This window comes from Papio anubis, chromosome 5 (genome assembly GCF_008728515.1).
Source record: "Papio anubis isolate 15944 chromosome 5, Panubis1.0, whole genome shotgun sequence".
In the NCBI taxonomy this organism is placed as follows: domain Eukaryota; kingdom Metazoa; phylum Chordata; class Mammalia; order Primates; family Cercopithecidae; genus Papio; species Papio anubis.
In genome coordinates, this window is record NC_044980.1 from 53,827,161 (window position 1) to 53,848,901 (window position 21,741).

The 21,741-nt window shown below is 37.2% G+C and overlaps 1 protein-coding gene across 15 annotated transcripts in view; it reads right to left on the bottom strand.

Moving 5' to 3' along the window:
- The window catches only part of PDE4D (phosphodiesterase 4D), a 1,533,637-nt gene that overhangs the window by 228,442 nt on the left and 1,283,454 nt on the right, over positions 1-21,741 (bottom strand). For all 15 annotated transcript variants that reach the window (XM_031666728.1, XM_031666727.1, XM_031666725.1 and 12 more), the window contains one exon: positions 13,568-13,759. In XM_031666728.1, the coding sequence (XP_031522588.1) occupies positions 13,568-13,759 (192 nt within the window). The remainder of the gene's footprint in view (positions 1-13,567; positions 13,760-21,741) is intronic.

A 21,741-nucleotide genomic window follows, 5' to 3' on the forward strand; every position in this document is an offset into this window, starting at 1 on the left:
TTCTGGGGTTTTGATCAATCTAAATATTTTGAAAAATTTTAAAGAGATGCGGGGTCTCACTCTGTTGCCTAGGCTAGAGTGCAGTGGCACAATTCACAGCTCACTACAGCCTCAAGCTCCTGGACTCAGGTGATCCTCTCACTTCAGCCTCCCAAGCAGTTGGAATTACAAGTGCAAACCACTATTTTTATTTCTTAAGGCAGGCCAGAATTTTTTTTTTTTGAGATGGGGGTCTCATCTTGAATTTTAACTCCCACGATTTCCAGATATCGTGAGAGGAGCCTGGTGGGAGACGACTGAATTATGGGGACTGGTCTTTCTGGTGGTGTTCTCATTATAGTGAATGAGTGTCATGAGATCTAATTTTTTAAAAAGAGGAGTTCCCCTGCTCAAGCTCTCTCCCTTTGCCTGTTATCACATCCACATAAGATGTGAATTGCTCCCCCTTGCCTTCCACCATGATTGTGAGGCCTTCCCAGCCAGCCACATGGAACTCTGAGTCCAATTAAACCTCTTTTCATGATTGTGAGGCCTCCCCAGCCACGTGGAACTCTTGAGTCCAATTAAACCTCTTTCTTTTATAAATTGCCCAGTCTCGGGTATGTCTTCATCAGCAGCGTGAGAACAGACTAATACAGTGACATTCAAAGATATTTAGTTTTCTGAAATTTAAACCATGTGCTCACATCTTATTAATATTTTAAGAATTAAGAAACAACTCAATAGCAAGAAAACAAATAACCTGATTTTAAAATGGGCACAAAACCTAAATAGGTCTTTCTCAAAACAATGGCCCAACACAGTGGCTCACACCTGTAGTCCCAGCACCTCAGGAGGCTGAGGTAGCAGGACAGCTTAAGTCCAGCAGTTTGAAACCAGCTTGGGCAACATCGTGAGACACCCTCTCTACAAAAAAATTAAAATCCAAACAAGACCTACAAAAAAAGGTCAACAGGTATATGAAAAAGTGCTCAACATCACTAATCTTAAGTGAAATGCAAATTAAAACCACAAGGAGATATCACCTGACACCTATAATAATGGTTTTTTATCAAAAAAAAGGTAACAAATATTGGTGAAGACGTGGAGAAAAGGAAGCCTTTTAACACTGTTGGTGGGAACGTAAACTAATACAGTCACTATGGAAAACAGTATGAAGGTTCTTCAAAAAATTAAGGATAAAACTACCATATGATCCAGCAATTCTATTTCTGGGTACATATCCAAAGAAAATGAAATCAGTATGTCAAAGAGATACCTGCACTCCCATGTTTGGTACAGCATTAATCATAATAGCCCAAATATGGAATCAACCTAAGTGTCTAACAACAGATGAATAAAGAAAATGTTACACACACACACACACACACACACACACACACACACACACACACACACACACACACACGATTCCTACTCAGGCTTAAAAAGGGGATATCTTGCCATTTATGATAATATGGAAGTTCCTGGAATACATTATGCTTAGTGAAATAAGTCAGGCAAGAAAGATAAATACTATGTGATCTCACACATATGTAGAATCTAAAAACAAAATCAAACTTATAGAAGCAGAGAGTAGAACAGTGGTTCTGGGGCAGGGCCTGGGGAAGAATGGGAGGATGTGGAATGGGAGATGTTGGTGAAAGGGTATGAAGTTTCAGTTAGAAGGAGAAACAATTTCAAGATACCTATTGCATAGGCTGGTGGCTATAATGAATAATCATGCATAGTACACTTGACAATTACTGAGAGTAGATTTTAAATGTACTCATCACAAAAAATGATAAATTGTTAGGTGATGGACATGTTAATTGCTTGATTTAATCATTCCACAATGTATACATATATCAAAATATTACCTTGTATATAATAAATGAATACAATTGGTCATTTGTTGATAAATAATAAATTTAAAACTAGAATTAGAGCCTGGCCCCATCTTTGACCAAAAAAAAAAAAAAAAAAAAAAATCTTTCAACCCCAAATCCTTAATTTTTGGCTCATGTGTGCTCATATCACTTAGGGAGGACAGGCACTGATGATAAAGCAGATGGGACTGAAGTTTATGCAACATAAGCAAAAAATAATCTAGTCTAAAATGGAAACTCTTTATTTGTCATGAGAAAACAATTTAGGCTTCATTAGAGAAAATACATGATGTGAATGAATGCCTTCAAATTTTTTAGTTACATGATGGCACAAAGACTATCTGTGTTTGAACCGAAATAATTAAAAAATGTTTAGCACTTGTGTGTAGACATATTCACTAAGCATAGTAGGTTATTTTGTTTAATAAAAACCAATACGATAGAGAGACTTTTCTAGGACTGCTGATGTCCCAAATTATCATCAGAAGGTTTGAGTACAAAGCTGAGAGTCTGACTTCCACAGAGGGAAGAAGGATGGTGAAAGAGTTGGGTACACGGGCACGGATTCACAAGTGCTCTCACTTTGTGTTCTAGGAACAGGATCTTCTCTCACAGTTTATCTTACTGGCAGGCTTGTTCTTAATGCCAGTGGCCCTGCCCTTTTGGTTTTTCTCCAGAATGGGCTCCTGGGAAAAAGATTTATGGTCAACTAGTACAACAATTTTAAAGGTCTGCATGTGGTGAAAAGATTCAATAGATTAAAAGGAAGTCCTTGATCAAACAGAGAGGAGAGCAATGTGTTTTATGAATGCCTACTAGGTGCCAGACACGGTGTTCTACCAACATGCTGAATTTAATTCTGACAACTCTGCATTAAATGGATGCTCATATTCCCATTCTAAGATAAGGAGCTAGGCCCTGACAACTTAAGTTACTCATCGGCAGTCATGCCCTTGGCAAGTGACAGAGCTCAGTGGTTTCCAAATGCCACTCTAAGATCTGGTACTTGCCCAACAGAATGCTCATTGGTCCTTGTCAAAGTCAAAGTGTACATGGACCATGCAGTGAGATTTTTTTAAAAAAAACTATACGTATTCCTTTAGAAAATTCTTTTATTCTGAGATTATGCTCTTTTTCACTGAAGTGAAAATGTCTTAAAAAATAAAAATATATATTGATGGGAAATTCCTTGATAATGTTCTTTACCTGGCAAAATAAGGAGTTAGTAACCCTAGGTCGGTGTCCCAGGTATTTTTTGAAATTTTACTGAGTCATAAAATCCCAAGGCATGGAAATGTTCAGCGTAGCTGGACTTGAACCCAGGCATTCAAATACTGCTTTGTTTTTATCATGCTGCTTTCCGTATGCTCAAATGGATTTAGACTATTCTGAAGGCACATAGAAGTAAATGTTTTAGACTCTAGAACAGCACTGTCCAATAGAATATTTCTTCAACATTCTATTTCTGCAACAGAATATTCTGCAAGACTCTTTCTTGGTGCTGTCTAATATGCCATCCACTAGCTAAACACACACACACACACACACACACACACACATATACACACACACACACACACACAACAATCCACAAAAACAAAACTATCTTGGTGGTTATAACAAATTCGATTTGAAGTTCTGTAAGTACAAAAGAAAAAATGAATTTTGAAACATGAAAATATGAGATCTGCATGTAGTTTTGTTCTCCCTTGGGAGCAAAACAATGAGTTAAAAATTTTGTACGTGGAATAATTCATGACATTTATTGGGAGACAAAGTCATTTACTGAATTGGTGAAATGATTTCTTGTCATATCACAACCTTCCATATTTATAGAGGGGTGAGCAGTTATTCTTTTTCTTTCTGCTCTTAAGCTGCCTGTGTCTAAAGAGAGGGTTACAGGAATTGACACATTATATATGTTTAGATACAACTTTCAAGTATTCAATGTCAGCAAATTTTTCTTGACCCAAGTTAGGAAAAACCATAAAGTCTTAAGGCAATTAACAGTAGGTGGACACAAAGCCTGGGAGATGCTGCAGTGGGCAGATGGAATAATTGGGGATGTTTCCTCAGTGAACCTGGGAAATCATACCACAAATTACCAGGAATCTGAGAGCAAAGCCCAGTGGTTGATATTCCTTACTTGGTTTTCTAAAGAAAAACCATGGGTCTGCTTGATGCTTTCTTTCTGTTTATTTATAAAGCACATCTTTAGATGATTCATATTGCAAGGGCTTAGACAGAATGATTTAGTAATACTCACTGAAATATCTTATCTCAAGAAACCCATCACATAAATGTTCCAGCAGTGTGACTGTTTTTCCTTATATGGCTCAGAAAACAGTAAAGGAGACATTGAGAACAATTCATTAAGAAGCTAAGACTGATAAGCAAAAGTAAATATTTAAAGTGATTGATGTGTAAGTGAAAACAAGTATTTATATAGGAATCTCAGTGTTGGCTGGAAACATCTCCTTTTCTATCAAGAATTTTAAAAAATTGAATAAAGACAAGAATGCATGCTCCAAACAATTTTGTTTTGTCTTATTTTCATGGATCTACGGTGTCTTCAAATGATACTCTGGCATGGAGTAGGTGCTACTGATATTTTCTAAATGAGTAAAACAATGACAGTATTCAAAAATGCACATCAATTGATACACACCTTTATTTAGAATGTGGAAAACATGTATTGGTTATCTCCAATAGAAGTCAACTTTCTTCTTCTCAGCCTGCCACCATAGGCCCCACTGTTAAGATTTAAAGTTCAGGCTGTGCATAGGGATTCTTGCCTGTAATTTCAGCACTTTGGGAGGCCAAAGCAGGAGTACTGCTTGAGCTCAGGAATTCGAGACCAACCTGGGCAACATAGCAAGACCTCATTTCTGCTAAAAATTTTAAAAAATTAGCCGGGAGTGGTGGCATACCCCTGTGTTTGGGCTACTAGGGAGACTGAGGTGGGAGAATCACTTGAGCCCAGGAGCTCAAGGCTGCAGTGAGCTATGATTACATTGCTGTACTCCAGCCTGGGCAACAGAGTGAGACTCTGTCTCAAAAAAACAAAAACAAAAACAAAAACAAAACAGATTTAAAGTTCAAAATATTTCTATTTTACCATACACTGGAGCATGGTTTTGATTTTAGTCTTCTTTAATATACAGAGGGAAGAGGGTTGAGATAAAGTGAGAGTATACTAGTATACCTCTAGGTACAATATCCACAATTGGATGAACCAGTATCTCTCCTGCAGTGGCCATTTGCCTCTTAAAATTTCAAGAGGCAGGAAGAATCAGTAATTTTCAACTATGGGTCCTTCATCTAGGGACCATGTTGCATTGAGAGCACTATCCAGGTTACTGGATTAGTTTTTTTTTTATTTCAAAATGGTCTTCAAACTTTCCTTATTTTAGTTTATTTCACATATAATTTGCTCTTAGAGATTGCATTCTTTTGGTATGCACTGAAAAACAGGCTAATCTTCCTGGACTGAGACCAATTCAAGTTTACTTTCTTCTGGCAGGAATTCAATGTCTCATAGGATTGTGGAATAATTGCTCTTGTTATTAAACTACCCCTTCTCCCTGTATTTTTTTTTAAAGAAAGGAGATATTATCCTTTGAAATGTATTAAATCTGAGGTACAAGCATAATTATATAATCATTATTTATAAGTTTAAACAATTCAAAGTCACACTCTTTCTTTTATATACAGGAGTGAGAAAAACTCACATGATTTTCTTTAGAATTTTTTCTTTTTTCACATTTAAACGATTTACAAGTGAGTTCAGTCTTTAATCCCAGCACTTTGGGAGGCCAAGGTGGGAAGATCACTTGAGGTCAGGTCGAGACCAGCCTGGCCAACATGGTGAAACCCCATCTCTACTAAAGATACAAAAAAAATTAGCCAGGCACGGTGGCGGGCACCTGTAATCCCAGCTACTCAGGAAGCTGAGGCAGGAGAATTGCTTGAACCCAGGAGGTGGAGGATGCACTGAGCTGAGACTGTGCCACTGCACTCCAACCTGAGCAACAGAGTGAGACTCTATCTCAAAACAAACAAAAAAAGTGAGGGCATATACTGAGGAACATAGTGGGTATAAAGGAAATCTAGAAAATAAAATGGTATGCTATATATTAGTACGAAGTCCTAGAGTTAGAATTGCAGCAGCCTTATCATAGAAACAATGAATTACATATATGTTTGGTCAGTTTTCACTTCTTTTTCCCTCTGCTTTAACAACTTTTTATGACTAACATTTATCCCTCCATATCTCCTAAGACTTTAGTATATATCTATTACTTTGGTAGCAATAACCAAGATATATTACTACATATAACTCAATTAATTCGTTATTTTAAAGGTTAGAGCACTGGCAATGATACTCAGAGGTGCTGACACCATCTCACTATAGTAACGCATTAAAATCAATACTTTATTTTTACCCTGTGGCATGAACAACATTACCATTTAAAATGTCTAAACATCAGGATTTCATTTTTATGATTTTTTGAAAGTATGAGATTAGGAATATAAAATGCCTATTCAGCTAATATTTTAAATCCCCCTGTTCAAGGATTGAAGAAACATGTTTAGCTAATTTACCAGACTTATTTTACAATTCATGAAACTCCTATTTTTTAAAATCAGAAATAAAACTACCTAAGTGATTGAAAAAATGGCACCAAATAAAGCAGAATTTTTAAACAAAAAGATAGTAAAAAGGTATTCTAGTAGCAGATGACTTTAGCATATTTTGCTGATAAACTTCTTGAGATTTAATAGCTAGTATTAATGTCTGCATCAACACTCCGAATAATACTAGTAACAGTGGCCAGCACACAGCAATGGAAGAAAAAGCCTGGTCTATCTAGATCATTACCAAAATAATATCACATTTTATAATAAAAGATTTTGGCTACCTGGGATCCTAACAGAATTAAGAAGAAGATAAATTCTCTACTCTAGAGCACATCAGAAAGCTCACAGCTTTGAAACTGTTATTTTTTTCCTCCTAACAAAATTCTCTCACAGAGTCTCACATAGAGATCTGATTTATCTCTAATCATTTTTTTTTTTTTTTCTTGAGGCAGGGTCTCACTCTGTCATCCAGGCTGGAGTACAGTGGTGGGATCATGCTTCACTACAACCTCAACATCCTGGGCTCAAGTGATCCTCCCACTTCAGCCTCCCAAGTAGCTGAGACTACAGGCGCCCACCACCATGCCCAGCTAATTTTTGTATTTTTTGTAGAGACAGGGTTTCAACATGTTGCTCAAGTTGGTCTTGAACTCCTCAGCTCAAGCCATCTGCCTGCCTTGGCCTCCCAAAGTGCTAGGATTACAGATGTGAGCCACCACACCTAGCCTGATTTAGCTCTAATTCTTCAGATATGAATAAACATCCAATCCAAGGATTTTCAAACTTTCTCAGTACGCGGTGCCCTTAATATCTCAATTTTTTAAATAACAGCAACCCATTGGCCAAAATAAATAACTAATAGTTCCAATTATTAAATAGTTAAGTCCAAATAATTTAATAAGGTTTTGTTCTAACAATTTAGCAGCCACTGAGCACTATGTCAATTTCTCATTTTGGAATGAGATTGGACATTGGCTCGCTTATTTTTGTTGCACGTTGATTTCTGCTCAGCACTTGATTTTTATCCAACAATTGCTCAAAACCCAATTTTGCAAAGATATGGTGTCACAGAAAGGAATATCGTGGTCTTGATTGGAAACTGGGAACTATTTCAAGCTATTAGTTTTCCAGGTGGTTGACACATGTTTTTGTGTTTTTCTTGAAAATTTAAAATAACGCTTGCACCCACGTGCATTCCCTCTGCTGCCTCAGGACATGTTTTGAGAATCCTGGCCCTAGTCCCATCACTCCTACACCACAGGGTGAGGGGTGAGGATACCTCCCCAGTTGGGAACAACCCAGGAACTGGGGAAGAGATGATTTGACCATGGTAGCTTTCTTTGTGTGGTTAATGGAAGAAGGCTTTCAAGATAGCAAATTAATATGCTTTTGAAATGTTTACACTTGATCTTAGCCAAAAGGCCAAGAAGCGATGAAATGTTCATTAGTGTAATATTATCTTGCAATCTAGCTAAGAGATGACTACAAACTTTTCATGTACATCCAGTGAGAATTAGAACCTTTGTAATACAACGTCTTTTTATTTATATTCTTCCTCGTAAGACCAGGGAAGATTAATAATCTGGAATAAAAGATACAAATAGACATAAAGCGAATTCTTCTTCCTTTTTCAAACCCAGGACTGGAAGCAATACTACCCTTATAATTAGTAGGCAAAAGAAGTAGAGAGGAGTGGCTATGACTGAAAACACACATTAGAGGCCCAAGAAGTAGTGAGGGACTTGTTAATTGCTAAAGAAAGGACAGTAGTTTGAGATGGGGGGTAGGGAGAGTATTATCCACTAGCTGAGAAAATGCCCCAATGGGGCACCCCAAAGGCCTGATCAATGAAGTCTGATATATCTGTATAGTGCTTGGGGATAACTTAGCTAGATTCCCAAGTATGCCCAGGTTTTTATGGTATATCAAGTCTACTCATTTCCTCCTCACTGGCCCTCTGAATGCATTCACCCCACCCCATATTCTGTGTGTAGAAGCAATGTATATAAATGTGAGTGAAGAGAAGATTGGATCATCTTTGCATCCTATGTGTTGGTGTTAATTCAACAAAGGATGGGGAATACAAGGTCAGTTATCCAGGTGAACTGAGTATTTCTTAAAACTTAAGTAGTTTGACAGGTAACTTATATTCAATAAATTCATAGTTTTGTGACTTAATTCTACTTATCTTGTCACTGCTAATTCTCCTCTTAATCTTTGAAACGTATCATATCTTTGTGTGCTTCCAAATACAGATACTATATTACTGGATGATGTGAAACAACAGAAGTGATTGTTACTCAGATGCTGAAATATTAAGATGACAAAAATATTGTCTATTTACACTGTAATTTTCATCATGCTTCTTCATGATGTCACTTGGGTAACCTTTTGTTATCTAGTTGTTTCTACTGTTACAAAAAATTTTTACTATTAACGGTAATTCAAATTTACTTTCATGTATTTATTTATTAGACTTATGCTAGTACTTAACATTTTTCTTTTTCTTACTTTTCTTAAGAATTAAGTTGCTACTGCATCATCTATATTTAACAAACTGTGATGGTCTCTGAGCAGAAGTGATCAGGAACTTCTCTTCTGCCTTGTATGAGCTAATTTTTTAAGATTCTGAGTTTAGCCTAGTGCTCTATACTTGTATACATTCTCTAAGAGTTGGCTATATATTTACTTTGTACCTCTTTGAGCTTTAATTTTATTCTTAATCAAATTTTCATACTGCTATGTATTTCACTGGTTTAATGAATTTGGTCAACAGTTACTTCTGTTTCTCAGCAGTTTTTGCTGTAGTAGCATACAGTACTTTGTTTACAATGGCATTATCAAAATTATGTGCTCCTAGAAATAATCAAAATGGTTGTTTTTTTTTTTTTTTCCAAAAGATTAAGCTCACTGGACTTTGGCTTTCTAATCTGTAAAATGGCATAACAATGTCGCTATCAAAAGGACTGTGAGTATATCAAATAAGATAGCTGGTGTGAAAATACTTGGGAAAGTTGATGATATACACACACCATGTCTGTTATGATTATTATTACCACCATCTTTATCTGTTTTGCCATTTCATTGGTTTCTATTTATAGAGGACAAGATGACGATATCCTATCTACTAGAGGGGATTATTTTCCTTCTTCTCTCTTTCGCAATATAGTAAATAGTTATATTTAAACTTAAAGAGTATTTAAAGGTTTTCCAAAACAGTTCAATTAAATAGATAACCACAAATCTTCATTTTAAATACCTTTTCATTAGGTACCTATCCTCATTAGGTACTGTTTGTGTTTGAAATTTCTAAGAAAATTTCTCAATAGGAAAGCTTAACTAGAACAATTAATATGAAATCATCAAGTAATTAAATATATCATAACATCATTCTCTATAAAGCACAGTTAAATTACAGACATCAGACAGTCTTCATAGCATTATTGTGAAATAAGTAAGGTAAGAAAATTAAAGTTTACACATGGCCATATGAGAATTCATATTAAGAGAGGGCATAGTCCTTTATGGTGGAAGATATGTGTAGTGTCAGATTAAATGTTGAAATATTTATTCTATTTACTTTTCTTTCCGCAGAAACTTAATCTCCTTGGTAGAAAGAATGCTTTCTAGGAGTTGGTGTCAAAGGAACATCTTACTGCTCCAATGTAAATATCCAAGGAGAATGGAAAAGCTAAACATGTGAACACATTATTTTTCAGCAACATATAGAGTTGACTCATGGTCTGATTACACTCATCTTTCTGTCTGAGTCTGATCAGATAAAGAATTCTTGAGACACACAGCAAAATGAGGTCATCCTTGCAACTTTGATTTTGAAATTTCATATTTAAATATGAAATGCTGTAAGGTTTTCATAAAATATATGTATATATTTAATATTTACTAACTGGAGTAGAATGTATGAAAGAAATGATCTATCCAAAACTCAGTTTACTACAATTTAAAAACGTAGAACACATAACTACATAAATGGACTCCACTAACTCACTGTGAGTTTTCCTCTTCCTTTTATCAGTACCAAGGTTGACTCACCCTTGATGAAGTTGCATTAGATGACTTTCAGTTCAGTCATTTGCCTATTTAACATTGTTTATTGTTATCCATGGGGCTGGTCAGTATTCTACTCACCTCTACCCTGTTCCCTTTTATGATCTGCATAGTCGATTTTTTAAGCCTTTCCCTTTCTTCTCAAGCTGCCCCATCCCTCTCTCCTCTGGCTATTGATGGCTACACCTTCTACTTTTACATTCATTCATTTGGAGATGGAGGAGTAAAATGTTTAGAGAATTTATGGCTAATATCTCTTAACATTTTACTCCTCCATCTCTAAATTTACATTTCCCTTTTTTACTCTTCTCCTCCTCCTCCTTCTCTCTTCTTCTTCTTCTTGTCTTCTCTCTTCTTCCTTTTCTTCTTCTCTCTTCTTCTCCTTCTCTCTCTCTCTCTCTTTTTTTTCCCCAGACACAGTCTTGTCTTGCTTTGTCACCCAGGCTGGAGTGCAGTGGCATGATCATAGCTCACTGCAACCTTGAACTCCTGGGCTCAACCAATCCTCCTACCTCAGTCTCGGACTAAAGGCACATGCCACCACAGCCAGCTAATTTTTTGGATTTTTAGTAAGGGCAAGGTCTCACTATGTTGCCCAGGCAGGTCTTCTTTGTCCTTCCTAAAGAATACAGTTCTGGTATTTACTACTTTTCCAAGGATAGCCTCCTTACTCTGGCTTATGATCACATTTTTGTCAGCAACTACAGCTCCATCTTTAACCCTTTTTTCCCCTTGAATTTTTAGTCTCTTTCTGTCTCGTGGAGCCTTCCCTCAGCTCAAGTATCCTGAATTCATAAAAATTCTGCTTGAACCTAATTCTCTGTCAGGAAACCTTAGTTCTCTCTTCCTCCTCCACCCATCAGCCTTTTAAAGAGATGCCTGGGTTTGCTCACATTTCCACTTCAATTCATTCCTTAGCCCAGGGGCTCCTAATGCTATTACCTGAATATGACGCTCCACTCAACTGTCATTCAAAAACTTAGTAATTATAGAAGGTAACTGTTCTCATTTCTCCTGGTTCTCTGGACTGTTATTTCTGTTTGCTGTTCCAGTATTTAACTGTTGTCTTGTTTACCCTAGGCTTATCACGTACAAGCCAATTCATCACCTGTTATCTGCTGTGTTTTCTACTCGCTTCCCTTTGTCCCTCATGTCCACGTCACCAGGTACATAGTCATTCACGGTCAAAAATCAGCATTCTCTTTGATTCTCCTTCTCCACTGGCTGTTCCCCAACATACAGACATACATCACACACACACACACACACACACACACACACACACACACACACACAGAACCATTCTATAAGCCTCTTGCATCTAAGCCAACTCTGCTCCACTGCCATCACTCCCTTGATCTAGGTCTTCATCATATTTAGCCTGCCTTACTTCTGTGAATTTCAACACGAAATACTTCCCTGTAGTCGCTTTGCTATGCAATCATTCAACAATAGAGTAATCAAGATGCAATAAAAACAAGAATATGATCATGCCAAAACTCAGCTAAAAACCTCTGTGACTCTCAGGTCCCATAGACTATATTTGAAATTTTCTTCTCTTTTGCCAGGTTTCACTATTCACATCAAGCAGATTGTCATTCCTTAGTTCAGCCATAATTTTCCATGCCTCACATTTAGTAAATGTTGTTCCCTTAGCCCGGTATTTTCTGTACTTTTCCCTTGGGTAGAAAACTGTCCATCTCCTCTCTATGTTCCTGCAGTACATTGTAAATGCCTCAAGGATTGTGCTCACCATATTTTATAACAATGGCCTAAAATGCCAGACCTTACTGCTCCACAGATTGAGAGCTTTAAATACACCATATTTGCTCAAGAAGCATTCTCATTATGTGTGTATGAATAAATAAGTGTCATGAATTTCAAATCTAAGAAAGTGAGATAAAAATAACGTAGAAATAGGGTCACTAGGAATAGAAAGTTGTTTAGAGATGAAGAAGGGTAGACGTCAATAATACAACTGCTAAAATAGCAACCACAGTTTGTAAAAATGAGTGAAATATAATTTCATTTCTAGAATCCCATGCAGACCTACTGCAATACCCTGATGCTCTGCTAGATGGCAGGAATAACACTAGACACTCAGGGGTCCCATACAGACTAATTCTTAAAAGATAAACTGCAGCCTGTTGTGAGTTTTTGAGACGGGTGTCATGAAAAGATGGTGAATGTTACTGGACAAATGTATAGACCAAGAGAGAAAGATGAAGATCAATTCTATACAGAGGCAGATGTGCCACAAATGATAGTATAGGTATTGAGTGAGAATAAAGACCTATGTAGAAAAACATGCACAATACCACAAGAATGAAATGCACTGAGAAAATGAGCTAGTGATGGTATATGATCTGCAAACCTGCTTGTCAGTTTTCACTGTTTTTCAAGCTTTACTATGTCTTAAATGATATTCAAGTCTCTCTAACGTTTTCTGTGCTTGCCTCTAATGATCCTTACAAATTGGCTTAATTTCGGCAAAGTTCCACAAAGATTTCTTAAATGATCTGGCAAACCAGTGCTAACATCTGTACATGCATCAATTGAAATATATTCAAAATGCTATACAGTCTGTTTCACAGGACTTTTCAAATGTAGTTGAAAGCTTTTCAAATATTAGAAAATATCCATGTAGGTAGGTAGCTAAAACTCAGGTTCTACATAAATATAAGGTAATGATTTAAGTGTTAGTTTCCATTAAAAATTTAATTCTCAGTTTTCCTAGAAAGTGTATTTTCTGGGAAAATAAATACATGAGTGTGGGTGTGTATGTGTGTGTGTGTGTGTGTTAATCAAGAGTGACAATGTACTCAAGTTAAATCTACCATTCATTTCTAGCTTGTATAATTTTATTCATATTCTTTCTATATTGGAGAAGAGTGATACAGTTGAACAAAAGTCAATTAGTTTTATTACATCATCAGCTCTAGATATAAATTTACTTGGTTTTCTCTCTCTTTGCCTACCCTTGTACTTACATATCACTGGCAATGGAGGAGTTCCGGGACATAGACTTTGGAGAGAGGTCATAATCGCTGTCAGATCGATACAGGAAGGACTCCCGGCGTTGACTGTGGACAAAATTTGCTTGGAGAATTAGCCCAGATCCTGGGCTGGTCATGGGATCCAAGGGACTCCGTCCCGCAGATGTGCCATTGTCCACATCAAAACTGTAAAGGAAGGAGAAGGAATTATGTTGCTGTGAACATTCACATGTTCATATTTTCACAAAGCATTTAGCTTCAACTGAGGAATTGACAGTGGAATTAGCAGGAATCAAAATTACAGCTAATTTCTGCCATAAGAATATGATAATATTGAAATACATAAAAGAAAAACACATTGACTTCACATTCTTGTTTTCCTGGATACTGTTGTTAACTGACCGGATACAAGATACAGGTTTTTCCAAACTCAACTTCAGTTAAACGGGAAACGTTCTGCAAAAATTAATCTTCTAAGTACAAAATTCCTTTCGGAAAATAACAAATACACAGTAATTCGTTAAATATTTGAATTTGATTCAACAAATGCCCATTTTGTGCCTAATGTTGTTCTCCCAAACCTGGGCTCCTCCCCCACACTCCTACCCTACTACATCCATCCAAGCATTAATTTCCATTGTACCCACTTCCTTCCATCCCTACTACCAATATTTTAGATTCAGATCTCCATCAAATTTCATCTATATTATTATAACAACCTTTATATTAGTGTCTTGAATCCATTTTCCAGTGTCATTCTTCAGTTTAAAACTCTTCAGTAACTTACTATTGCTCTCAGGATGAAGTCAAAATTTCTTTGCTAGACTGCCAGTCTAACCATCTGCTCTCAATTACAATTAGTCGCCCTCCCAGCCTCAACTTGCAGCCCTCATCCACTGGGGACTTCATGCCCAACTCATATTGAGGCACCATCTCCTTGTCACAGGCTATCACCTCCTGCTCCCCTAAATAATCAAATCTCCTTTCCCCTGCCTAATTGTCACTCAACCTTGAGACTTAGCCTGCACCTGAAAGGCTGCCCTGGTATATCAGAACTTTGTGAAAGGCCCTTTCTCTATGCTCCCAAGACACTTTCCCACTCCCTAATGACAGAATTTACAATGAATTGAAAATGTTTTTCACCCAGGAGCTCTCTACGAATGGAGACTCAGCGTATTCTTGGCTCTTTGAAAACTGTGCCCAAGTGTCTTGAGTAAATGATTAAATGAATAAAAGGCACTGTGCTCAGCAATACGTATTTCAGAGCTGGGAAAAAAATAACTACACACACAGTTCTTAACGTCATAGTCCTTATAATCTAGATAAACTTTCCACAAAGAACCTTTCTAGTGAAACATCAACCAGTATTAAAATAAAGTCAACTTTCATGTGTTCTTAGGAGAGGAGGGTGAGAGCTTCTGATAGCCCAGCAGGTGTGTGGTTTTAAAGAAAAAATTGTTGAATGAATAAATAAACACGTGAATTCAAGTTTTGCTGTCATTAACATTTTCCCCATTAGAAGCTTTATCCAAACTATTAACTAGCTAAATGTAAAACATTCCTTTATTTTCTTTATTGGAGTCATTAATAAATAGAGTTGTGACTCTAAGATTGGAAGATGTTTCTTTGAATCTATGATCAAATAACAGTGGCTCCAAAATAATCCATCAAGTAAACAGAAGAGGAAAAACTCACTATCTCGAGCAGTTGTAAATATGTTTTTCCAACTTAAAATTTTCTTAGAATTGTGTCACTTTATAGATGTATTGATTTGGTTCAGGAGGGACAATGAGAGATTATCTAGTTGAACAGACTCACTTTACAGAGGAGGATACCAGGTCCTAGAAAAGTTAATTGACCAGTCGCTGAGCTAACTATGTTATCATTGATTGTTCCTAAAGGCTTTCCAGCTATACTGCATGATTATATAAGCCACAAATATATGTGACACCCAAACAAGGGACCTCTGTTTCACCAGAATAGGATAGGCACATATGTATGTGGGACCTTGTCAATTCCCAGGAAGGCTGGAAGGGGAGGATGGTCTCTAATCATTCAATAGACATACATTAGGGATCTTCAGCAAACTCTCCTTGGATATACTTAAAAAGGCATTTATTAAGCACCTACTATGAGTGCATTAAGATACAAAAATAAAGGATGAATGATTAACTCAGGCTGGGATATCTGAGAAGTTTTCATGAAGAGTAGTACTTAAGAAGGTTTTTGAAGGTATTGTATTTAGTATACAACTGGAAGACATTAAAAACTTCTGAATAGTGGGGGTTTGGCAAAGTAGATTTCTCTTCTAAGAAGACAGTCATGGCAGCTTTTCAACATGAGGAGGACCTAGTAGTGTGAATACCTATAGAAATGTTTATGTTTATTTCCCTTTAATATCAAGATATTCTTTTTGCTACATTTTAAAAAAGAAAATACCCTCATACAGAAGTGTGAGTTTTGGTTTAGTCTTTTTCAATTCAATTGAATAAATACCAAATTTGTAGAAATTAGTAATATTTTTTCTTTAATTACAATTTTTCCAATTAAATTAAGCAAGTCAACTTACAGAGACACTTCACTATAAGTTTTGAAACAAATATTGCTAAATATCTTAAGTCATTTAGATATTTAAGATATTTTTAAATCTTAAAACTTTTAAGCCACAATATTACCACTAAAACCAAAACATTTATTAATAGGTCAGAAAGTGCTTGATATGAGATATTCCGGGGGCTTTAATATTTTTCTTTGTATACTATAATATAAAAATTTGTCCACTAGATGGAGATCATTTTCTTAAACAAAGAAACTCTATTTTCCACTGAAGGGTTAAATAACCTTAAAGGCCTAAATTATTTCTTAGGGACTCACGAAAATAACCCTTTAAATGGCATCCAAAAAACAAAGTTCACAATGTATACTAAGTAATTGTCAATATTGATACAATTACATTAATCTAATATCAGTATTAGCTTTACAAACATTGAGAATGAAGATCTAAAAATAATGACTGATATTTTATTGGACTTTTATTTAAAGAAAAAATACTTGAGAGGATTTAATTGAATTTCCATAACAAATCACTGACTACTTATTGTGTTGGAATAAAGTAACATGAGCATGATTAACAGTCTGAGGTTTCACTCTAAATTTTGGCACCGCAAGTATTCTCAGAATACGGTTTGTTTTGGGAAGTGAACCTAGGGTCTGAGTTCATTTGCATAATTGATTCCCATTATATTAAATGCTCTTATGATCAAAATTAGTTATCAAGAAAAGGTAATATTACTGAGAATCTCTAGTCTGAAGTATCAGCAAATGTCAGTATTAGTGAATGACTTTATAGAAAAAGAGACTTTGTATTTTGAAATATTCACTGAATAAACTTTTACATTACATCCTATGTCCTTAGATCAGCACTTTAATAAGTACAGATATACTAAACATTGTCCTTTTCTACAAAGCACTAAAGTCTAGTTAAGGTAACAGAACATCAAGCAACCAGAGAAAATAAAAGCAACAAAACAGGTGGCATCTGTATTAAATAGTATATAAATACTAAAACATGAAATTGTATTATATAGGCAATCAGACTATGTGATGTAGACAATGAATGTAAAGGGAATTTAAGAAGTTTCAGGATGTACACCTTTGAAGGAGAGTTAAAAAATGTCCAGCCAGAGTAGAGCTGGGGTTGGGTGTGGAGGCCACCCATCAAAAGTGAAGCCACAAGAACAAACCCAAGAAGGAATGAGTAAGGCATGTATATAAAACAGGACATTTAGTGTCTGGCTGAATTTGAGGCTTGGTATTAAAGAATAGTGGGGACCTATAAAAATGGCAGTTCTGTACAGTTCAACCTAACAGGTAGGGCTGGATGTGTTTATGGCAAGCTGGGTCAAGGAGTGTCAGCAGAAGTTTGTTATAAAGACTTATGTGGAAACGCACAAATCAACTTTTAACACTGAAATCTCAGGGGAGTAAGATGGGGAAGACTAGTATTTGTTGAAATAAACATATTGCTTTTGCAACAAATAAAAGGTAGAAAACAGAGTAGAGGCTGAGCACAGTAGCTCATGCCTGTAATCCCAACACTTTGGAGGCACACATGGAGGATTCTCACGAGTTCAGGGGATCTGGCGGTTGGCGAAAGTGACCGGTTCAAACCCCATCCCAAAGCGCTGCCTGTCCGTCCGCCGCCGTATGCCGAAACAAACCTTTGTAACCGTTATCCCTGCGCCCCAGAACCATTAAATACTTCAAATATTAGAACTAGGGGGTTTGCCTTGAGAGAGGGAGGCTAGGATTTTAAAAGGCAGTACATTTTTACTCGGTAGGTAGTAAGTTAACTGAGAATTAGACTACTTACTTAACTTTCTGAAAGTTAGCCTGATTAGTCAGTTTGGGCTGAAATTATAGATGGCTTCAAATAAGCTACTTATTTTTGAAACATGATTTTATCAACAGTCCACATCGTGGTATTATGAATAAAACAAGAAGGTGATGAAGGATAAGGTAGCCCTAACCTTAGATGCTGGTATCAAAATGATCAGTTGTGAATTTTCCAAAGACATTCTTTAGAAAACACTTAGATGTGGTGAATTCTCTTTTGACTCATAGCCAATTAGATGGAGCCCAAGCAAAAACCTAGCGGAAGTTCGAAAAAGTAACTAAAGGATTGGAGAGAGTAAAAATAACCAAATTTAATGATTATGGTGGCAATAATAATAATGTTCATAATAATAAAACTTCTGGAGCACCTTCCACGTTCCAGGCACTGTGCTTTGCACATATTATCTTATTTAATCCTCAAAATAACCCTTTGAAGTAGGCACTGTATTTTCCATTTGACCATGGGGACCCTGAGGCATAGACAAACGACTCTATGTAAAGTAGTATGCTCAAGTTCATAAGTGGGTTTTAAACTCAAGCTGTCTGATTCTAACGCTGGGGAGAATAGACTCTGTTTACACCACTGTTATGAAGTTTCCTATTAATCATTAAAAAAAAATACAGGAACACCTTTTAGCTTCCTCACCTACATGGAACTTCTGAAAATAACATTCTGATTAACTTATAGGTGACGCATGCAAAGGCTAATTCTGAGACTAAATTTTCATATGGGGCTGAGTGTGGTGGCTCACCCCTGTAATCCCAGCACTTTAGGAAGCCAAGACTGGTGAATTGCTTGAGCCCAGGAGTTCAGGGCCAGCCTGGGCAACATGGTGAAACACTATCTTTACAAAAAATTTTAAAATTACCTGGGTGTGGTGGTGCTTACCTGTAGTCCCAGTTACCCCAGAGGCAGAGGCAGGAGGATCACCTGAACTTAGGAGGTCAAGGCTGCAGTGAGCCATGATTATGTCACTGCACTCCAGCCTGGGTGACACAGCGAGACTCTGTCTCAAAAAAAAAGTTTTCATATGACCCAACATTTTGGAATTTGCCAAATCCCCAGATTTTTCCAATTCTAAACGTAACAGTAGGTGTAAAAAGTCTTTGCTGTAACCCATTTGGTGGGTTTCTTTACAGCATTTGAGATTTCATTTGGAATTAGGGGAGGGTCAGTGGGTCTGCAAAAGGGCTTAGCAAATGGAACTAAGTGAGGTGCTTTCTTGTTCCACATGTTTGCTTCCCTTAATGCAATTTAAGAATGCACACAATTCTTAAAACAGATAACTTCTGCCAGAAGGCAGTTTTGGAGGAGGAATGACATAGCTGTATTTGTCATTATGTATATTGTCATATACGAGGGGGCAGTAAGAGTAATGACCAGCTGGCCTGCTGTATTCAGAAGTGTTAAAGAATGTGTGTGGCTAGCACTACTCATGATCATTTACTCCACAGACCCATCCTTTTCTATGGAACCAGCCCCCTACAAGAAACAAAGAGAAATTGGACAAACTGACCAATGAACAAATACTCCAAGTTCTCCACACTGTTCCATTTCAGTGGAATTATTGGATGGTAATACAGTTTCAATCTACCTTTCCTCCACGTTCTCAACTGCTCCCATACTTTGTGTCTACTTACCTTGTAATTGTTTGTCTACTGAAGGTCATTTCTCATCTTTTCGGCCTTTTGCTAGATACTGCTTCCCTAGTTTAAATCTTTTTCAATTTATTTTTGACCATGATATGGGCCCTCTCCTGAGCCAGAGTCCTGCTACTGTGCTGAGTAAATAGCTCTCCTCATCTAGCCTAGACATTGGGACCTTATACTCAGCACTGATCCCCCAGTATGAAGCCCAAAGCGGGTGGGGCAATGAGGGCCTCAGTGGAGCAACTACTAAGGAACCCCTATCAATAGCAGCCTCCATTACCGAAGCATCTATGAAGGCAACTCACAGCGAAGATCTTGCTGAATGCCGCTGGGAACCCTGGGCCATCACTAAAGCCAGGACCATCTGAGAGCTGCCTTTTTAGCTACGTGTTAAGAACAATGGCAGATAGACCTACCAAAAATGTTCCTGTTAATATGTTTATTTAGGAGTTAGAAAACACGGGTTAAATTTGAAATCTTGGTTCAGCCACTTCCTATTTGCATGCTCTAAGGCACGTTACTGTACCTTTCTAGGCTTTCACTGCTGATAAAGATAATTACAGTACCTAGCTCTAGGGCCATTACAAGGATTAGAAGAGAAAATGTTTGGAAAGCATTTACCACATTGCCTGGCAGCTAGTACGCTCCCATTATTTAGCAGCTATTGTTTTTCACTTTTATTACTCTTTATCTTCCAGGGGGATCTTCATCTAGGTTATTCTCTTTAACTTTACTTGAACACATGACTTTGGGAAGAACCTAAAGGGAGAGATGAAAGGGGAAGAGAACTGAAGGCCAAATCACCTGAATCAGCCCTTGCAATCAATGAGGTGGCAGATGCTGGAGCCAGATTGCTCTAAAAGTTTCAGCTGCTTTTATGTCTCCACCCAACTCCATAATTCCAGTGTGCTAACATCCGGGGAGGGTGGAGACTGCTGATTTTTTTCTAGATATTCCTCACTGAGGAGAAAGAATAATTTCCTACCAGGAAGTGTGGAAGGTTTGGAGGTCCCAACAACCTAGGTGGGGCTCCAGCTGAATATAATGAGCAGAAACAGTCCATCAGATCTCAGGTCTCCAGACACAGGGTGTAGCTTGTGGACCTCAGGTCACAATTTTACTGCTGTTTATATTCCTGCACTCCACTCTCCCCTGTGTATTGTAGTTCATGCTGTTGGCTACACATTGGAACCCATTTTGATGCTTTGCCACTCACAGGGAGGGGAGGCTTACCCTTGAGCTTAAGGGGAGAGTAACTGGAACTGGATGATTACATACATTTTTTCCCTCTTTATAATAGTAAATATTTTACCCACTGTTACCAATATCACAAGTTTATGAAACTCATTTATAATCAATGCCAGTGATACTTCTCTACTGAAAATTTCCCTGCAGGTCAAATAGCTTCTCTGGAGTAAACAAAATAATGATTTGCAAAATTCACCATTTTAATATTTACTTTTTTCTGACTATGGAGATGAGACTGTAGAAACTAGCATTTTACAGTGATATGCACAGATGGCAATCTTTCCCAATCAATCATAAAACTGCATATTAAATTTAAGTAGGATACCCTGAGAAGGCATGATATTTAGCCATTTTACAAGATTACACAGCTAAATCATACTATGCATGTTTTAGCTTGCATAATATATACATTTGCACAGAGTTAAGATATTTAAGAACAGACACATTTTACCTTTTGTTTTCACAGATGATTTTTATAAACAAAAGCCTGGGGCTGGGCATGGTGGCTCACACCTGTGATCCCAGCACTTTGGGAGGCTGAGGGGGGTGGTTTGCTTGAGCTCAGGAGTTCAAGACCAGCCTGGGCAACATGATGAAACCCTGTTTCTACAAAAAAAAAAAAAAAGCCAGGCATGATAAGGCAAGCTCAAAGAGGCAGGAGAATCACTTGAGCCCAGGAGGCTGAGGCTTCAGTGAGTCTAGATCATGCCACTGCACTCCAGCCTGGGTAACACAGTGAGACCCTGTCATATATACATGTACAAACACACACACACACACACATACACACACACACACACAGGCACAAAGATGAAGGGTATATGCTTATTTATAAGTAAAACATTAGGTGATATCTAGAAATATATAACATAAGT